The 22560-nt window shown below is 37.3% G+C and overlaps 2 protein-coding genes across 2 annotated transcripts in view; one reads left to right on the top strand and one right to left on the bottom strand.

Annotated features, from left to right (window-relative positions):
• Window positions 1-10153, bottom strand: part of LOC134670072 (sarcolemmal membrane-associated protein) — a 57783-nt gene extending 47630 nt beyond the window's left edge. Inside the window, exon 1 of the mRNA XM_063527748.1 lies at window positions 9460-10153. Within this exon, the coding sequence (XP_063383818.1) occupies window positions 9460-9654 (195 nt within the window). The 5' untranslated portion in view covers window positions 9655-10153. The remainder of the gene's footprint in view (window positions 1-9459) is intronic.
• A 391-nt stretch (window positions 10154-10544) lies between these two features.
• LOC134670071 (lissencephaly-1 homolog) overlaps window positions 10545-22560 on the top strand; it is a 35276-nt gene continuing 23260 nt past the window's right edge. Inside the window, exons 1-2 of the mRNA XM_063527747.1 lie at window positions 10545-10696; window positions 12755-12883. Coding sequence (XP_063383817.1) covers window positions 12846-12883 — 38 coding nt within the window. The 5' untranslated portion in view covers window positions 10545-10696; window positions 12755-12845. The remainder of the gene's footprint in view (window positions 10697-12754; window positions 12884-22560) is intronic.

The raw sequence follows: 22560 nt of genomic DNA, 5'->3' as shown, positions 1-22560 counted from the left end.
TAGTAGTTTGGCCAAACATATAAAAAAACTTACCGAGACGAAGGACAAATATGCCGTCAGACTAAAAAAAGCTATGTCTCTCTCAACCAACACAGCTTTTCAGAAAGCCATCGGTAAATTTACCACAATGGCTTTGCTATTTGTCATGATGCAATTTAGAGAGATAAATAAAAAGAAAATGGGAAGGAGATTCACAAAACAAGAAAAAATAATGGCATTATCTCTTTATAAGCAAGGACCTAAGGCGTATAGATGGCTGAGGCACATTTTTGTACTACCATCGCCTCTCACATTATCAAGGATGATATCCGCTGCAGCCTTAAAAGCCGGTATAAACGATAACATTTTCGAAAATCTTAAAAAAAAGGCCAGAAAAATGTCGATATCTGAAAGGCTGTGTATTTTATTATTCGACGAGATGGCAATTAAACCTCATTTTGAGTACAATTCAAAAAAAGACATGATCGTCGGATTCGTTGACAACGGAAAAAGGAGGGTCAAAAAAATCGCTGACCACGTGCTAGTATTTATGATAAGAGGCATCACAAAAAATTATAAACAGCCTATTAGTTACAGCTTTTGTTGTGGAGCCACCGAGAAACACGAATTAGCGCAGGCCATAAAGGACCACATAAGAAAATTAAAATCCAGTGGATTTCACGTGATCGCAACTGTCTGTGACCAAGGCTCATCAAATATGAGTGCCATCAATGCACTCATTGCAGAAACGAAACATGAAAATAAAAATTCGACAGGTTACGTGTTTGACGTGGATGGTGATGAAGTAATACCTCTGTATGACCCTCCTCACCTTATAAAAAATATAAGGAACAATTTAATCACAAAAGATTTGACTTGTTCCATTGATAACGAAAAAAAAACTGCCAAGTGGGAACACATCGTTAAATTATACGAGGAAAATCCAGCTTATAAAGGCATAAGGTTAATGCCCAAGTTAACAGAACTGCATGTAGATCCAAAGAAAATGCCAAAAATGAAAGTCAAATATGCAACACAATTACTTAGCAGTTCAGTTGCTGTCAATATGGGATATTTAGCAGGTAAATATGAACAATATTCAATTTATTTATCACATCACAGCTACACTAGGTAACACTGTTTTTTATTCAGTTCCTACGCATCAAACTGCGAACGGTATTTTGACCAGATCACGTTAATTAACTGACAATTCGTAAGCTTTAGTGCAAGATGACGTAAGGGCTAAGGTTAAGCGTTGCTGACAATCCACCTACGCTGTCACGATTTAGCACTGCAGCTTATATTAAGAAAATGAGACATCTTTTATATACTCCCGATATCACACATTGCATCCTATTAAAATTAGTTCTTAGACGTACACTTTTAAAGAATATTATTTTCCAGTTAAACTTTTCTTACTTAGGTATGCTACATCTCGATAGTCGATACTTCATCTTTATTTTACGTTATTTTTTAACGCTGACACTATAAGTCTTATCACTATTTTTCAGAGAAAGGAATACTAGATCCGTCAAGCAAAGAAACAGCCGACGTTATTCTTTTTTTTGACGAATTATTCGACTCTGTCAACGGAGGATTCATGAATGAAAAGAAAAGACCTGGCAAAGACTTACTGGGTCCACTCACACCCAAATCAAGCCATCAGGGTGTTTGGACGAAAAGTAAAGAGGTTTTAAAAACAATGACATTTGTAACACCCCAAGGACGCAGAAAAAGTCATGTTTCGACCGTGCCTAACTGGCTACGCACCTTAGAAAATTTGGAAAATTTAAAAAATCTGCTGTTTCAAAAGCATGAGATAAAGTCCATATGGTTACGCCACTTTAACCAGGATCCACTTGAAAACTTTTTTGGCTGTGTGAGGAGCCATGGTGCAAGAAGCAACAACCCGACGTGTGTACATTTTGAGGTTGCCTTCGCGGCATTGTTAATCAACAATTTAAATTCGTTGCATTCTCCAGGATATAATTGTGAGAAAGACCAGGGACGTGGATTTAAGTCTTTAAGTAAGATCTTTTTTGACAAACCTGCACTTTATCGCGCTCCGGAGAAAAATGACATTAATTTTGATCATGTCAGTGACCATGTCTTGGTGGGAATAAATAATAAGAAAGCTAACGTAAAAATTTTGGCTCAAATTGAGTATGTTACAGGATATATATTAAGGAAAACTAAAATTATATTCAAAGATTGTAAGACATGCAACGGCTGCCTTTACGATTGTGACAAAAGCAGCCGATACATAAAATTAAAAGAATTTAACAAAGGAAAACCATATTTATCATATCCTTCAGATGCTTTAGCTGAATGTTTCTCTAATATTCAAGACGTGGTCACGAACATATTAAAAACGGACTGTGACATGGTCAATATAAAAAAATATTTAGAAGATGCTGTAAACACAGTAGTAAATTTTAATTGTATACAATGTGCTAACCATAAAAGTGCCCTTACCAAGAAAATCATAGACTTATCTTGTAGGTTTTTCCTCCATAACTGGTGTAAAGACACAAATAAAATATTAAAAGGAACGCGATCCGACTTCGATACAGAAGACAGAATGCGAGAAATGACGAGGAACTATTATTTAAAACGAAGGAAATGCTCCAATCGATGAACAGTGAGCTAAATAAGTTTTTCCATAAGAGTGTAGTTTAATTTGATAGAAGTTTTTACTTATTTCTATACTTTTAATAGATAGCTTGTCTTAAAAGCGATGATTATGAATGAATGTTGTCAATTAGCATTGATTTTGTAATGTGAAAATAAAACTGTAATCACATTTATTGTTTTTCAATTACTGGTCTGGGCAAACTGAACGAGGTCACATCATTGTGTGATCTTCGTTAGCGGTTTCCTGGCGAGGACTACAATGAAGGTTCACACTTGATGTGATCTGGTTCCGTTTGCACGGACTCAGAACGCAAACGTCAAACCTTAGCTATTTAAAAAGCCCGCCACTGCTTGTATAGCTGTATTAATAGGTATGGATATATACACATTTGAAAAGTTGCAGTGAACTATCAATAGATGGCGCTGCATTCGAAAACCTTGACTGATAACTCTATACCCTAATATTCAATATACTCTATGGCTGTAACCCAATTATGGCTCATTTAGCGAACCGTATCGATGAAACACTCATTACAGGAACAAGGCCAGCCATTAGGATCTCAATGCTTCACTTCAGTCTTGTCTCATTTTGAGCATTGTTTATTTTTTAAGCTGTACCTACCTTGAATATGTGGAATGGACTTACTAACATGATGGACAGACTTCAAGAAATTTTCAAATCCCAACTAACCAAAACGCACAGACAAGTATTAGTACTAGACAGATGTGATATAGCCAATAAAGTAAAGAAAATTAGCCTAATCCTAATACCAGCTACCCATAAATGAGAATAATCATGCCTCAAAATAACAGGGAACATATGGTGGGCAAAAGCAACTAGTCATAAAATCGTCAACCTACCTCGTTCACTAGGGTACTCGATTTATTTCGCGAGGAGATAAAGCTTATACTACCCGGCGCACTCTAAAAAGCTAAAGTGTGACACTCATAACGGAATTATTTGATTATCTATGACAAGGCTTAAGGAACTGAAAATAGTAGGCTCCTTTGAAGTTTACGCCTTTCTTTATTTCGTAGTCGGTGTCCCAAAGCTTGATATTTTACAATTCATAAACGTCACGGTTCTTTTAAAAAAAGCTTCTCGAGGCAACATGCCTAGCCTCCGTTGTCATTGTTACAGCTAATAGATATGCGCAGAGCGAGCGAGGCATTGTGCTACCCTCGTTTTGTAAGCACCGGTAATTAGTGAGCAGGGCAGAAGGTTCAAACAACGGGCTGCGACCACTGATGGGTGTGTTGTTTGGCTTGTATCATGTTCTTTGAACTTGCTAGAAAGCGTTATTAGTAGACAGAGATTTTTCTAGCACGAACGAGGCAACGCTAGAGGCTTTCTTCCGATATTTAGTTTATCGATGCCTATCTTATAAGTTTCATATAAAAAAGCCACATTTGGAAATAAATGAACAAGAATAAACTAAATATCAGAAGAAAATCACTAGTTTTCCTTAATTTTTCTAGCACCTGGTTCGTGCTAGAAAAATGTCTATGTCTAGTTATTAGAAACCGAATTTCTATCTACCTGTATTGTATAAAGCATATTTGACAGTTTCATTTGATCTCGCGGCATTCCAATAACGAAAATTATTTAAAAGATAGAACTTCTGAAAGAACTTCCGGCCATCGTTCAGGAAAGTTTATAAGAAGCCTTGAAACCGTTAATTCTAGACAAAAGTATGAAAACTAATTTTAAGAAAGGACAAAACAAGTAATTCCGTAATTACGATGCCGACTTCTAACAAAACGTAAACGTATTGACGGAAACCACACCGATCCGAACTCCTATGACGTCGGCGAGCATTCAAACAGCTGCCCCAAATAACGCACGTTGAGACAAGCTGCCTATTAACATTGCACCACGGTTTACGAGACTTCAGAATGGCGTTCGATTAATGGAATAAACGACACAGAGCCAGTTGCGAGTCGTAGGCGGAAGCTTCGGTATCTAGGCATCTAGTGCCTAACCTAATACAGATAAAGCTACGGAAGTCTATTATATTCTATCTCTGGTTGTTCCCTTATAATCGAAGATGGTCGTCAACATAACAAGGAGTTGACCACGCTTTTATCTACGCTTGGTGTTCGGACGAGCCTCACAATGGAGTAAAATTTGGTGGAATTTTAGTATTTATAGAGCTAGATGCTGGCGAGCCCGCATTCCTGATTACTATCAAGTTTCAATTTATCCAGCCTCTAATTATCCTTTCGCACTATGTGGGCGAGGTAAAGGATTCGCTGATGGCAGTGCTTATTGTCATACACGTGATTTTAAATCGAACCTAAAATTTAAATAACAATTGGGACATGTAATAATTATCTTATATCTAAAAGATAAACTAAGGAGCTTATTCAGAGACTTGTAATCGGTTTAAGGTTTCGGCACGTGAGCGTTTTATATGTAAAAGCGGCGCGCCCCGCTCACGCCACGCCCGGAAAACGCGCCTGTGTGACGCAGCCTTTACTCCTGTTTCATTAATTCGTTGTAAACCATTAGAAGGATCAAAAGTGGATAAGTACCTATGGGCTATGTTTGACAAAGTACAAAGTCAATCTGATTTCATTATAAGAATCGTATACGATAATACACAATTAAATGTAAACAATGCGTTCATTGCAGCAATTAAAGGTGTTTTTACATTGAAATAAATTCCTTTCCATTTCGTACCCGATCAAGTGTTATACCTTGCATCATGTCTCTGTTATAAATTCTAATCATGCTTGCGATACGTCTATGACGGACGGATTCACAAATCATATTTACCGTCTAGAATACCTTGATATAATATTAAAGACAACTATGTGTATTCGACGTTCACGCTTTGACTGGTTTCCTGAGATGCACCCTATAAGCGTTGCGAGTATAATAACCCGACTGCACGCGAATAGTCATCGATTATGCACATAACTAGGATGTAAATCACTTCGCTTTGATGATCGAATGTAACTCCAATGAAAATTTATTGATTGCTTAATTATTTAACCAGTCAGCACATCAGGTAATGTAAAAAAACCGGGCAAGTGCGAGTCGGAAACGCGCAAAAAAGGGTTCCGTACCATAATGCAAAAAAAAAAAAAAAGGAAAAAAGAAAACGGTCACCCATCCAAGTACTGACCACTCCCGACGTTGCTTAACTTTGGTCAAAAATCACGTTTGTTGTATGGGAGCCCCATTTAATTCTTTATTTTATTCTGTTTTTAGTATTTGTAGTTATAGCGGCAACAGAAATACATCATCTGTGAAAATTTCAACTGTGACAGACGGACGGACGGACGGACGGACGGACGGAAGGACGGACGGACGGACGGACGGACGGACGGAAGGACGGACGGACGGACGGACGGACAGCGAAGTCTTAGTAATAGGGTCCCGTTTTACCCTTTGGGTACGGAACCCTAAAAATACGAACCAATGTGCAAATGTTGTTCTAAAACAATGTAGTACGCCAAAAATTTGCTTTACTAATGCTACAAAACATTACAGTATTTAGCAAGTTAAAATAAACACAGAACCGTGTACACCTGCAGCACATTTCCGAATATTTTAAGGATAATACATTTTCATATGACAATTCATTCCCAATACTTAAATGTAAGATAGCAATACCAATCCTAAGCTCTGTTGTACTGATTTTAATAGCGTAGAATAGGTATAACTGTTACATATATTGGCAATTCATTGTTCCCATTCTCCCCTATGGGGTGCCATGGTTACACACTTATAAAACAAAACTTGTAACTTTCCAGATATGGGCCCCATCTAGTGCGTTTAAAAAAGCTAAATTGTATAACCATCAAAATCAAATCGTAGTAGGTCTTATTTGGCTTCACGCTGAATAAGTATAATAATAATAAATATTCTTTATTGCACCACAAAAGACAACAAAAAAAACAACAAAAAAAGTATAATACCTACGCAATAGATTTTTCGGGCAGGGTAGACTTACTTTTACCTTCCTATAATAGACATCTATCGACTAACCCACTCAATCTACTGCGAACTTATCCGTAATTTGCTCCTTCCTCGTGTAGGTAGGTATAGAGGTTAGAGTTCATTGAAGAGCAAATGTGTGGTCATTTTAGAATGCAAGATTACCGCGCAATTACATTTGTCAGGTACCTACGCCACCTAAGGAGGTATAAAAACTTCAGAAATTTATTGCAATCTGAAATTTCCATCATCTTGTCTAAATGTGAAGGAATAATAACGTTCATAGTCTGCCCCTGCGCTGCTGTAGGTGAATAACTACATACCTAGCTTGCGGGGTGGACGCGTCAGTGGGTAGGAGGTAGATTAATATAATAAACCTAAATTTATTCATGGCTGAAAAATATTTCCTATAAATGTTCCAATTAAAAAGGCGATAAAAAATAATGCTTTTTGGGAACGCCAGTTTTTTTCAAATAATAATTTTTAACCTGTAATTTTCCTCAAAACAGACGTAGTACTGATAAGACTGGCATCCGCTACTAGCGGCAGATGTCCAGGAATAGCACAATTTAATCTCATTAAATTTAATTGCCAATGCACAATTGTCTCGAGTACTTCGGGTCACGCTGACTCAGGCAGGACTAGCACAGTTCGCGTCAATAATATGTACGCATTTTTGGCCTTATTGCAGTGCAATAAAGTGCAAACCTGTAAGCTTATATTTGGAGTCGAATGTACGGTATGCAATCAAAGTTCGACTAGTTTTAGACCTTAATACCATTAACATAGGGGCTAAAAGTGTATTGTGTTTACATTGACTACAAACGCGCCTGAGTTGCATACTTAGAGGAATCACTTACATGCATAGGGAGACGCGGTTTGAAACGTTAATAAGGATGGCGAGCCGACTTGGCTCTTGTATTTTTTATTATGACTATTGAATCAATCAAAGCTTTGGTTGCTTACTTTGATTAACATTTCAAATTGGAAGGCTGGTCAGTTCTATTTTGATTGAGGTCAATAACATTTTAACAGTTACATCGGCACCAAATAATAATAGTCCTTTATATTGACATCAAAACGGGAGGGCTATGTAAATTCATGAATTTATGTACAGTAAACTAAAATATTGAATTGCAACAAAATGCACCGTTCCTACCATAAATTTAGTTTATGTTTATAAACATGTAGTTTGTAGTAAAAATTAAGCAGCTAAATCACAAAAAAAGTTGAGGGTACATAAAAACATTACACAATCAAATAATGTAGGTTAAAGTCAGGTTTTTCAGTGACTGATCCAGGCGGTTTTGTATTTGGTTGGTTAACCAATAACTGTTATAACAACCTGAAAATGTACAATTGTTTGTTTACTTTTATTCATGTGAAACAAAACCCCTTCCTGAGGCCAAAATATGGTTAGAAACCTATTACCAAAAAAAAAAAAAGGAAAAAAAAGTAAAAAAGGAAAAGTGAAAAATAAACCGGGCAAGTGCGAGTCGGACTCGCGCACGAAGGGTTCCGTACCATAATGCAAAAAAAAAAACAAAAAAAAGCAAAAAAAAAACGGTCATCCATCCAAGTACTGACCCCTCCCGACGTTGCTTAACTTTCGTCAAAAATCACGTTTGTTGTATGGGAGCCCCATTTAAATCTTTATTTTATTCTGTTTTTAGTATTTGTTGTTATAGCGGCAACAGAAATACATCATCTGTGAAAATTTCAACTGTCTAGCTATCACGGTTCGTGAGATACAGCCTGGTGACAGACGGACGGACGGACGGACGGACGGACGGACGGACGGACGGACGGACGGACAGACGGACGGACAGACGGACGGACAGCGAAGTCTTAGTAATAGGGTCCCGTTTTACCCTTTGGGTACGGAACCCTAAAAAGAATATACCTACCTATACTTTGAGTATTGAGATATCAAAGGCATACATACCTGGTTACCAGAGATAAATCCTTGTATGTACAGACTCCAAATACTGATAAATTCTTATCAATTGTACACTCACAGATTAGGGCTGTTGTGATACTAGATTATAAAGATTCAATGAAAATGCTTGTTTAGCTCAAAGATAAATTACTGTTATACCTATGTATCCTTAAGCCCGAGGACTCCCTATAGCTGAAACTATCTTCTGTAGTGATTTAGCCTATACCCAGCAGTATCATAATACAACATGTATAGACTGGTGATGGTTATCTTATCAATTTATTTTTTTAAACTTTAATGTATCTAAAACAGGGATCCATAACAGGTAAATTATGATCCCAACAGAAACAATGTGAAATGAGAGCTAAGTTCAATATTAAGAATATGAGTCGTTATTAACTCGCTGGCAAAAGAATTGAGATCTATATGGGTGCAAAGTTCTGTGCTGTGTAAAAAAGTCCTGAAATTATAAAGGATTTGACTTGGCTGATTTTTCCCAATAAACCAACTTTTATAAAAGTAACGTAACATAAAGTAAAAGACAAATATACGTAAAAAAAGTAGCCTATACGTAAAAACTGGCCAAGACAAATCCTTTAAGCAATTGTATATTATTATAAGGTGGGTACCATGGCAATGGACAACAATTTCATAATAAGGAAAAATAATAGAGTATGTAATATCTAAACATCAATCTACAATTTTTATAATTAATAACTATTTATTATCAATGAAAAACCCAGGTAATAAAATTTATATCTTGGTTCAGTAAACGCAACCAATCTTAATAGGTTTAATAAGAATACAGCTGTGACACAACAAATCAAACACATTCGACGAAAAGTAGGTATAAGCCAAAAATACACTTATGTTTACTACGAGATTTTTGATAGGAGATGTTTAGTGTCAGTGACCTGAGTGCCAATATTTTTAGAACAGTCAAGTGTTTGGGAATACTTGCCTTGACAGGTTGCTCCAGGGTGACTCTTCTCTCTTCAAACGGCAAGGAGTTGGAATGTGGAACGAACACCGCTTTGGGCACCCCTATCTCCTGGTTGTTAGGGGGCTCTGGGCCTGGTGCCCAGTTGTAATCCATATTTTTGATAGTGCTCGTGTTGTACACCGGCTTTTTAACTTTTCGCTTTGCTATCACCATCGCACACAGCACTCGTCAGAGCCCGCACCCGCGCCGCGCACACCCTCCGTCGAGACGCTCATCGAGGATCCTGCCCGACTACTCAAGCGCTACCAGGTGAAAGGTCTCCTCACTGCCATCTTGACGGTCAAACGATAATTATCCCAAGACAACTTATAAAATTTATCCTTCGCGGAATGATTACGCTGAACTTACGCAAACACTTTTATTTGTAATGAAACTTGATTCCTTTCGTCTAAGTACGGCCGAGACGATAAATATAAAACACTGAATTCTTCAATAAACTAACAAAATATACTACACTCGAATCGAAATCATCCTTTTAAGAACTCATAGTGCACATTTGCCCAAATATAATTTATAAATAATTTTAGTAGGGCGTCAATCGAAATAGTCGTTCGAGGAACTTACGAAATGGGCGCAAGATCGGACATTTGTTTTGGGTAGGTAGAGTAGGCACGTCTCAACGTCTCGTACTTCATCTGTTTAAAAGGTACTTTATTGTCCAATACTTTGTCAACCGAATATGTTAAGTACCAAATACCTCAATCATGGACAATCTTTTGAGCTTGTTGAACGTAAAACATATAAATATTAATAACAAATATAATGCCTATAAAAATATTTAAAACTATGTAATGAATAACACTTGTTACATACTATTATTTGTAAAAAACCTTAAGATAATTTATCCGTTGAAACTGTGACTATAAAATACCCACTAGTGTGGTTCTGATTCGATAAATACCGATATTTTCACAAAAAATCTTTATTGTCTATGATTTTTACCTCACCTTCATGTTTTGTTTATCTGTGCCAAAGTATTGCCAGGCTGAAAAAATAGAGCTTTTGCTGTTTGATCCGTTTGATCATAGATGGCGTTAAAACTTCAACACGCTAGAAAGCAGAAAAAGAAAAATCGAAACTCGACAACGGCTTATTGAGCCATTGCAACGAACGGTTTCTGCCTCGGGTCTTGTGAAGTGTGTTTGTCAGTGATATTTATTTCGAATAAGTGCGAATTTAAGTGGTTTTGCGTTTTGTAAGTAATTATTACTCAAAGTTTTGTTAGTGAATTAAGATTTAAGTGAATCTACGTTGTGCCTGGAATGTTTCTCCGTCCGTGTTATGTGGTCAATATGGCCGTTCTGTTACATTATTTGACTAGTTGTACAGTTAGTTTTATGTACTGATTCCCGACACTTGTTAACAACTAAGTATTGTAAACAAGGAAGTGTCGTAAAATCGTTTATATTCCAAAATATCATTGCATGGTTGATGTGGCAAATTGACAGATTTTGACGTTTAATTTCTGATTCTGAGTCACTGCAATGCTCATTGCTGCATTATATCATTTTAGATAAATTCAAATCTAAACCTAGTTAGTAATTAGTCGCAATAATATTTGTCCTATTGCCATCGCAATGGCTTTTTATATTGACATCTAAACATTGTAGTAGATACAATCCTTTTAACATGAAACAGTGACCTTAGTTGGAAAACATTTGACTATTTTGATTATTTTTGTTGTAATAAAGGAGTTTGCAAAGTGTGTGCTTATACAATTATGGATAAGCATTTTACAACACAACATTTTATAAATCATCATCAATATGCTTCACTTCAAATGAGTAAGGTTGTATTCAATAATATTATTATTTCATTGTCTTGAAAATGTTTCTAGGCATGAATTAAGTGGCACACTATTTTCCTTTATTAATAAATATAAAATAATGATAACTCCTTATCATGTTATAACCATGGATTAAATAAATTTCAATCAAAAAATTCAATCTTTTTATTGATTAGTTAGATTGGCCAAACAGGTGGAGTTATATATTTTATAGTAACCTGAATGATTTCTACTGGAACCAAGTTCCAATATAGTTGTCATATATCTATTCTAAGCTTATTCTTATGAGAATACCTACATACTTGAAAATATGCCATAAATGAAGTCTAAGAAAATATTGACTGAATATGTATGTTTTAACCCCCAACACAAAAAAGGATATGTACTTATTATAAAGGATGATATGCTTATGTGTGTATCTACCTATAGCAGCTTTCCCGTACTACGGGTTGCGACCCACCTGGGTCACATGTAAATATTTAGTGGGCCCTAAAACTACTAGGGAATCTTAGCATTACCAATAATATTTTATGCCCCCTTTTTAAGACGGCCAAGAGGTGGGTCCTGAATATGGCAGGTTTTGTTAGGTGGGTCGTAACCCTGTCAACTATCGGAACCACTGACCTAGTGTTAAGCCTAAGCTTCTAATAAGGATCTTATATCTGTCAAAATCAATATGAAATAACTAGGTTTTTACAATCTAACCTTGTCCTTTGACATAGGCCTGCTATTTACTTCGTTCCCTTGTAGTTTGCATCCAGGATCTCCACCAATTCTTTTAAGGTCATTTGACTTTTTCTTTTCTCTCTGCTGAGATAGGATCAGTGGAGATGCAAGACCAAAATTTTATGTGGGCAAAATACTTTTTTTAAAAATCTGTATTAATCTAAAAGTTGAAGTGATTTAGGTACCTAAGTTAGGTAACGTAACTATAACAATTTGCAGTTTGCTTTATTGAACATATTACAAAAATGGTAAAAACCAGACAAGTGCGAGTCGGACTCGCACCCAGGTTTCCATACTTTTTAATATTTGATGTTATAGCAGCAACAGAAACACATTGTCTGTGAAAATTTCAACTGTCTAGCTATCACGGTTCATGAGTACAGCCTGGTGACAGACTTACAGACAGACAGACAGTGGAGTCTTAGTAATAGGGTCCCGTCTTTACCCTCTGGGTACAGAACCCTAAAAAGCTACCTTAACCAGTATCAAAATAGGCATATTGGAAATTTTGAAATCTCAATCAAATTTAAACCTGATGCAATAGTACTAAGTTCCAATTTCAATATGACATATTTACCAATACCCCAAAATTTATTGTTGTCAAATAAACCACTTTGTCTTTGGTTTCCCAAGACCTAATTTGATCCTAAAGTAACATTGCTAAGGTTCAAAGTTGAATAACACATGCATACTACGCCTGTATTTAAAATTTGTTGTGTAAACCTGTTTATCTTTGGTCAGGTGTGATAATGGCCACGGCGCTCCCGCCGTCTCCCGCGTGAAACAGTAGACTCTAGTGCAGTACCCGGGCCCGCCGCAGCACCCGACCACGATGAAAATGGTGTTGTCTCAACGGCAACGAGAGGAGCTGTAAGTACTTAGTTGAATATTTTGTGCATATTTTTCTTCGAATATTGACTACTGAGGCGGTTTTCTTTAGGCGCCAAAGCGTGTGGACGTTTTCAGGTATGCCTGATTAAGAATCAGATAGAGTAAATTTTACAGCAGCATGATTTTGCAGTTCAGATTTTAGTATTTTTCGTAGAATGTATTATGTACATCTATGCCATAATTATGGTAAATTCATGAGATTAATGACATACCCGCCTGCAAGCATTGATGACTGGTTTTAGTTTTAAATAGCATTTTACGCTACGAATTCTATGGGTGGCCAAATTATTATGCGTATTTTGATTATGCTGTAGTGTAGTGAAAGATAGACATTTTATTATTATTGGTTTGTCATTACAGGCTGTAAATAAAACGATCGTTCTTCAGCAAGTAGTAGATATCTTTAGTTTTGTTTTTATTTTGGATGTTTTGTAAAATTGACGATGCGAGCTAGGTACCTGCCTCAATTCGTTTATAGCAGTGGTTCTTAACCTTTTCAGTCCGGTCACCCCTATGACTAACTAGGGAACCTGATTTTACCCCTCCTCCCAATGGTAATAAAAAATAAAACGTGTACGTTTGTTGTATTATTATATTAGGTTAGTTTATTACCCCCGTAAAATACCAGTTTTACCCCCACGGGGGTAATTACCCCCAGGTTAAGAACCACTGGTTTATAGGAAAAAAACATCATCATCATCAGAAAAAACCGGACAAGTGCGAGTCGGACTCGCCCACCGAAGGTTCCGTACTTTTTAGTATTTGTTGTTATAGCGGCAACAGAAATACATAATCTGTGAAAGTTTCAACTGTCTAGCTATCACGGTTCATGAGATACAGCCTGGTGAAAGACAGCCGGACAGTGAAGTCTTAGTCTTAGTAATAAGGTCCCGTTTTTACCCTTTGGGTACGGAACCCTGAAAAAGCAATTAACTTATATCCTTTTGTTATATTCTACCGAAAAAGAACTCAAGTTTAGTTTCATTCTTTGTATTGTGCCATCACTATGAAAGAAGTGGGAGTAACTCAGTTACAGCGTAACGTCCGCAAAAGACCATGGCCTTTTGACCTAAACCTGGCTGCCGCGTGTCTACGTTATAAACAACTTTATCTTCCTAGCTTCATAGACCCGTCGTTATCATTATCACTAATTATATTAACCAGTGGAATGCCATTTTAATAATGTTTGACGGCATACATAAAGTGCACTAACTTATATTCTAAAATATACGACTACTTACGATGACTTTGAGAATTCTTAGCGTTTAATGCGGTAAATCTTCTTCATCTGTGTCTAATCTTTGACATTATTATAATTTTAATCGAATACAAGCACTATTATTAGTCTATCGTTAAACTAAGGTGGTTAATAAGAAGTTAGGTGAGCTACGGTCATGTTTAAAATCTTGGCTGCATGATGTTGATTTTTATAAATTAGTCTTAGTCCCGATCACCCGAGGCAGAGGTAGACCAAAAATGAGATGGCGAAACGACCTGGACTCATTTTGTGGCGACTGGCGGGAGCATGCACAAAGCCGTGACGAGTGGCGAAAGACAGGGGAGGCCTTTGCCCAGCAGTGGGACACAATATAGGCTATACAAAAAAAAATCTTAGTCCCAAAACTCTAGAAAATCTACAGAAACACAGCGCAAATTCATTACTAACCTATAGAAATAATACAAAAACGTATCATTGTCGGCGCCTCGGCGCTCAAAGGGTTCACACAATAGGATAGTATAGAGTAATCTAATATTATTGTCTAAAAAGACTTTAGAAATACTACAGTTTCAATGAATTCGGTCAAGCAAATAGTTGCGCGGTAGCAAGGTCGCGTCTAACGCAATCTTACCGACATTTTACTGCCACTAGAAACTTTCATTCCCACCGTATGCACAGCTATTAGAATTAATTAGTCCAAACGTTTATTAGGTTTTCCAATATCCTGTATTCAATATGAATCTGTATGCGAAGTCAGAAACACTCAACCGAAATTATTTCTACGGCTGTCGCTGCGATGCAGTTTTACTAGCATTATTTTGCTTACAATCTAAGCTAAACAATATCAGCAGGTAATCATAATCACTACACCTTTTAAAACAAAGTTCCCCGCCGTGCCTCTCTTTACTCTCTTTGTATGTATGTATGTTCGCGATAAACTCGAAATTTACTGAACGGAATTTAATGGGCTTTTTACCTTTTAATAGAGTGATTATCGAGGAAGGTTTAGGTCATGTTTAAACAACTGAATAAGCGCGGGATGCGAACCTGATGAGACCAACAATTTCGTACTTCTAGTCTGGTCACTACTCTACCCTTAGTCCCTTATATTATAAGGCTAGTAGCGTCATTATTTTATTATTACAAGCTAGTCTAGTAATCTGGTTTAATATTATCGCGACACCTGTCCCTAAACGTGCCTTTATACTTCTTACGCGAAGATACATTACGGTAATACTTATATGGCAGGTGCTTAAAAAAGTGACCCGACGGTCTGTTAAAAACGCAAGAAGGAAACCTTAACGGGGGGGGGGGGGCTCCTGATAGGATGATGATGATGATGATGACATAAGTAAACTGTATTGTCTATAATGTCATCTAATAAGTACCATCAAGGAATATAGATTTAGATTTAGATATTTATTCTCATAATATTAAATTACATTATAAATTATGCTAGACTAATCTACACGAATTTATATTATGATCGTCATTCATATTTACATTAATTATTTATTTATTTATTATTTATTAATTTTATAATTTCGTACCTTGTTGATTGAGGAAGCCGCTTAGGGATCTCATATTATTGTTACTGACAAAGTACAATACGGTACAGAAATCAAATTAGGTATACGAGCCTAACTAAACCATTAATAACCCATACTACATACCCTTACTAATAATTATGTAACTGAAATGCGAAATGAAATAGTAAATTTTACCATTACATGCGTATTTCCTATATATACATGTTTATAGTAATAAATATCATAACATATCAAACAATATGAAAACTGTAAGCTCTATCTGAAAGTGATACATCTCTTACCGAAGTCGGAACAATTCCAATATAAATACAAGCGCAGTTGCCTTTGCATAACCGCATTACTTACTTCCTTCCACGTCTGAGTGACTATCTGCGTCATTCCTAAGCGCGTAGTATTGATTTAAAACGAGGAAATACAATATATCTACATCTGACAGAGAAAATCCAAGGCAGAGAGAAATAGTCTCGAGAGAAATGTAATAAATAAGTGTGTAAGATACACACTGTGTACCTTAAAACTCCAATTGAAATTTAAATTATATGGAAATGGTCACGTTACTTTTCGTTTGCATCTGTCATTGCGATACATTTTTTATTTTTCTATTACCTATAGGTACTTATGTCGATAAACGATAGTCATCTTGGCTACGATCCTAGGTTTTCAAAATAGTCTAAACAAGACTGAAAGTGTGTGCACATCATTTTGCACACCTGGGGGCCAAGCCAAGGTAGCAATAGTTGATCGACAACCAATTTGTCATTCCGATACAATTGTGATGTTGGCTAGGCCCCCTATTCCGCTTACTCATTTCTGCTGTTGACTGTTCCTAAAAAGCACTTCCAATGTCGAAATTGCTATAATGACTGCCAAAGTGCGACAGCGGATAGTACACTCGACGTCAAAATATATATTTACATTTTTCGCCTTATTACAAAGGAGTAAGGTGCAAAAGTGTAAACATATTTTTAGAATAGATTACGATTTATTTATTAATTCGCCTTGTCTGCTGAATAATTAACACTTGCGGAGACAAACTACGCAATGGTCGAGAGAAATTGGAATGTGCCTTGTGTGAAGCTAAATTGGTGTGATAGAATTTCGCTGCAAATTTCCTGACTTTCAATCATGATTTAATTATTGATTTCACTATGATTGGAACGTAAAATGAAGATATTTCATTATTTTAGTATTGTAGGACAACACACCCTAATAATATAGACCAGGGGTCACCAAATGGCGAACCGCGGTCCGCATGCGGATCGCCGACCTATTTTATTGTTTGTTTATTTAATAAACTAAAGGAGAAACGGACCGCGATAGTCATTTTACTTTAAGAACCGGTCCCCTGAAGAAACTAATTGGTGACCCATGATATAGACAGACTCGGACCAAGAGGTACCTAATTTCTTTTTGAACACTTATCATGATATTCATAAGGTACTCTCCAGTTTACGCCAGTGCGGGCTGAAATAGCTTACTTTGTATTTTAACCATCTAAGATATCAAAGATCGGATTCGATAACAGAGTATTGCGAAGCTCGGGTGTGAAATTGCGATTTATCTCTACGGAAAATCTTCACCGATTTTGCTACTTTAGCCTATTGTCGACTGGGCGATTACGGGGTCGCCCGTTCGCTCCGTCGACCTTTGAAAGTAACAGTGTTCTTATACCGCCAAGCCGTGTCGTTGAACTCTGTGCACCTTCCTTCATTTAGGACTCAAACGCACAGATAGCGGTCGCGGGGCGATGGCGAACTGACACGGAAGGTATTTGCAATGTTAGAACTTGTGTTAGACTGCGCATAACTGAAAACGAGTCTCAGTTTCTGTCCGAAGCTCTATATAGTACATCCTCTATCATACAAGTTCGGATATTACAGAGGTTACCGCCCCGCGTCTGTGCGTTTGCAGCTTTATACCTCGACTTTCTTCATCTACCTAGAAATCCCATCATAGTTACTCGGTACTGACGTTTTTGTATCCCATAACCTTAGTTGGAACGTTGATTACATGTCATGAGCTGCGTAACTGAGCTTTAATGACGCTGATCACGAGATTCTTACGTATGTAAACGGTTTTCAATAGCTATCAATGAAGCTAACCAGTATTTACTTGTAACGGAAACTTTTACTTACATTTTGGGACATTTGTAAGTCGAAAGTTGTATAGTCGTAAATGAATACGTGTCAACACTACTTATAGACAATGGCCTTACGTCAGGTTTGCTCAACGGTTCATTTACCGACTGGTTTGGTTACAATACAACAAACATGTGAGAAAACCCATGAACAGATGCTGACACTTTGCGTAACATGTAACTGTCAAACAAAGCTATTAATTAAGACAACTATTCTTTTAATTTATTTCGTAATACGTGGTACTTATACTTATTCATCAATGAGATCCTTATAGGTAAGGTCAGACGCGCATGTCTAATTTTCTATTGTGTTGTGACCTAAAATGCCCCGGCATTCCTTGACATACCCTTTGCCTCGGCGCGGTGAAAGGAGAACCGCGAGCACCACGACGTCTAAACAAAGATGTGGCCATGCTATTCACACGCTATCGTCCCACAATGAACAAATTGGATGTTTTAACTTGTCAAAAATATATTATGCCAAGTTGCGTAAGCTCATTAGAGAAATGCGATCCTTTGACGTGATTTCCATAAAAGTGCCGCGCCCGGACAACAATCTCCTAATACGTAAGCCATTGCGTCACGAGTATATGGACGATCGGAAAGCGCTCAAAACGCACCATCTTGTGACAATTTTAAACTGCACCCTCTTCGTAGATTGCCCAGATTCCGCCTTCCGTTTCAATCTGCTACGCAACGAATCGGGGTCGTCGAACGCGCCTTGATTAAAAATAACGATCACGAATTAAAACTGTAACATTTCGTTGAATGGATATGGTCCGCGATACTCTTAATTCTGAAGATCGCCGAACCACCGTTCTAGCCACGCGTGCCGGTTGCGGAATTTTAACTTTTTTTGTTTCGTTACAATAATAACGTTTGAGCCAAGTGTCGGAACTCGGAACGCAGCTTCTTTCGTTATTATATTAAACGAAGCCCGAATAAGCTATAAATAACATATTTTACCGGTTTGTTTGAGCCCTGTAGCCATGAGAGAATATTTATGTTCGTCTGTCTCTGTGTCTCTTGACCCTGAGGATACCTCAAGTTCAAATTTCCGCACAAACGCTATTTGCAAAGTTACTTATAGAAAGTACTAGGTACTGAATAATTTAAACAGCATTTGCATTTATAGTTTTATTATTTATGATACAATCGAAATTAGATTGGACAATGAATAGATTGAGTAGGTACTAATATAGTTTTAATTATTTTTCCTGTAAGAAATGCCTTATCATCGCCTGGGATACCCAAGATAATAACAGTGAAAGTGGGTGGATCAAAAGCAATCTTATTCAGTGTTCTATTGTATTGTATTAAACGGTAACGGTCTCGAAATTCGTGTCGTGGAGGCCTCAACTATCTGGGCCAAATCGAGAGTTGTGCATTACAATTTGAACATCCAAACAACAACAAAAAATCTCCTTGCATCATACCCTATAATGATAATCGATCAACATTTAGTTTTACATTTGAATATCCAAACAACGGCAAAAAGTTGTATTACGTCATACTTTATGGCCATAATTTATCAAGATCATAATCTCGCTCGTGTTATGTAACGTCTTATCAGTTAGAAAGCTGCGCTGAAGTATGCGATCTAGTAATCATTCACCTACTGAACTCTGGATGTGATGACAGCTGTTTATAAATAGACCAAAATACTAGTCATAACCCAGGCATATTCTTACATAGCAGGTGATTTAAATGCTTAGATAAACCAATGTTACTATGAGCTCAAGATCCGTAACAATTATAGATAATCGGATAATGCATTTATTCTGGTCTGTTTCACTGAGCAAGTAATAGCATCCCAGGCGATCCTAAAATAAATTACATCAGTTACGCGGTACCGCGGACCTTGAAAAGTATCATGTGGGGATTCTTACATTCCTCTTGCAAACGTATTCAATTCACTAGCTCATACTCGTAATGAATGCGAATGAATCATCGTATCACAGAAGACGCAGGGAGCATCAATGTCAACCTGTTCTTTACGAACCATTCTTTAAACGAAGGTTACCGTTGTTATCAAAACAATCTTGCCTCGTTTCTGTGCCGTGGATTGTAGTAACAAGTTTTGGGAGCGGCATAATTCACGAAAATACTTCCTCCATACACAAACTTGATTCTTTTATAAGATTTTGAGCATTTTTTTCTTAACTCTTTTGGGGGAATGAATAGGTATAATAAACACATAAAACACTCGTAATCATAAAGACTAGCAACAGGGTAACGCTAAAGAACGATCTCTTCCAGACAATCTTTGTGTAACGGAATTAGTGAAGTAGGTATATCTGTGACGATATTATTAATTAAGTTGTCTGTACCGTATTGTAAAGTAAAAAAAATGCTATAAATATTTTAGGACAGAAATTGTATGAGGAACTTTCGCAGCAATAAGTTTTGATGAACCTTATGGGTGTACCACCGACGTAGCGAACACAATTTAATCTAAAGTTTTATATCTCATGGTAGAAGCCGGTCGTGGTCGTGAAATGAGGCATGCAACCCATTGTAAGGTCCAAGACCCGTTGGCTAAACAACTCGGTGGATCGCAAGGAATGCAGTCTTCGCCGGCGCCGTTTTGCCGCTACCTTAAGCGCAATACATTCAGCTTCTGTAGTATACATACAATGTACCTACATTTTCTAGGTGTGTACAGTTGTAGATACACGTATACTGTACTGCCTAACACTAACTATAAGCTATAAGCGTGGAAAGGCTTGCTCGCTTTACTCTGCTTTCCGCCACGCCTTTAACTTGTTTTCAACAAGTAAGTATGTATCTCCAATGTTCTCTTAATGCTGAACACAAATTGAAGGCTTTTCTTCTAATACCAAAGACAAATCAAAAATATTCTCATTTTGTATATTAAATGGAAATTTATTCTTATGTGCTGTCAGCTAATTTATTAGCTTTGACATCTAAATTACTTTGCATAATATGCATACCTATGGTTTGATAATATGTAGAATCGTTTATGAAATTTAATATTTTATTTAACATTAATTTATCTTTCAGTTTTAGAAAACCTGGGACAACTTGAGATACGACTAATGTAAATAAATCTGACCATAATAGATATCACGCTCTCTTAATCATTTTATAAGCCGTCGTTATTTTGAGTAGTGCAGGTAAATATTAAATAAACCACTTACATAATTGAAAAATAACATGTAATATAATATCACTACATATCAGTGTTTGACCTATCCCTATTATGAAGCGTTGATGGCATTTGGCGCCCCTCGGTTTTTCCAATTTCGCCCCAACCCCTGAAGTAACCCCATTTATCATTAGCGGGAAACCCTACGACGGCATGGCCGTGAGTTATTCGATACCTTCTACATTTTAGCATCACGCACATGTTTGTTTTGGCCTCTAAACGTGGATTATCTGCTATTTGTTGATAGTATTGACATGCGAGTGCCATTTAGGAATGTATACACACGTTTACTAAGATTCAAATCTGCTTACTAAATAGCTACTTTTTGGGTTAGCTTACACACTCGCAGATACAGTCAGCAGCAGAAGTTGCTAAACGGGCGAGGTGTTCAAAATTACCTTGACACTCTCTTATTCCCTTAACAGTAAAGTCGCGTCAGGATCATTTTGAACACCTGGCGCTTAGCAACTTCTGCTGCTGACTGTACTAAGTCGAAGCTATACACCCGCGCTCTATAAAATTGTCTTGCATAAAGCATGTGCCGCTTAGAATTGACTTGAATTGACGAATGACGCCATGCTACCAAAAAAATAGGCGAATAGCGGAATTAAATCTCAGCTGTTTTAAGTATTACCAAACCAAATAAGTATATCTTGAGGGACTTGAGGAATCCGCTGATTACTCGCATCCTAACGACCCCAGGGAAGGTTGTCCGGACGAGTCCGTGAAAAGGTTCTCAGTGTGACGCACTTCGCTCTGGCCTGGCATTGTATTCCCATCATGTACCTAGAGCTCGCGAGAATTCGCCTAAAACAAACCAGTATAATGTAACATTGCGATCCATAAAAACTAAGCGTAATTAGAGATCACACTTTCGCAAGTGTGAACGTTCTCCTGCGGTTGGTAAGTAATGAGAATAACATCACTGACGTTGCGGCGCCAACGGGGGGCGATCGATACAACAAATCGCGTAGGCGGCACCACCACCCCCACACTAGAAAACTTATTCTAAACCTTACCATCTTCATCCTAAGATTTTCTCTCCTTTGGCGGGCATAAATAGTCGACAGATGTTTTTTTTTAAACCCTATTTGATGAAGCCGTTTCCAAGGCTGTATGCGATTTAATCAGAAATCAATTCATTTAAATTGTTTTACGCCTCGTTTTTGGCTGGGGTGGCCACCCAATCCTGAAATAGGTACCTATAAGAAAGTTGCTGCCTACGCATGGTTTCTTTCTCGCGTAGGTTTCTAAGACATTTAACAAGCGTAGGTTAGCTCTTTTGATCCCTGAGGACATGCTTGATGTAAACGTCTACGGCGTCTTACTGGCAAATATATCAACAGATGCTTCGGTCGGTTGCACCAAATCGTCTGCCACCGTTAGTGTTCGCTAAAATTATATGGGAAGTTTCATAGTCAGTCCGCTAAATGTGGATGGTGCATCTGGCCCTTAGTCTCCCTGCGGATATTATTCCATTCTGTTAATTTGATAGACAACATATTCCATACGTAAGTTCATGTAGGGTAAGCGATTAAAAGTTCACGGTTAAAAAGGTAAATCAAATTCCGCTTGGAACAG

This window comes from Cydia fagiglandana, chromosome 13, assembly GCF_963556715.1.
Source record: "Cydia fagiglandana chromosome 13, ilCydFagi1.1, whole genome shotgun sequence".
In the NCBI taxonomy this organism is placed as follows: domain Eukaryota; kingdom Metazoa; phylum Arthropoda; class Insecta; order Lepidoptera; family Tortricidae; genus Cydia; species Cydia fagiglandana.
Note: the sequence above shows the minus strand (reverse complement) of the source record. Positions and strands in the feature narration are given on the sequence as shown.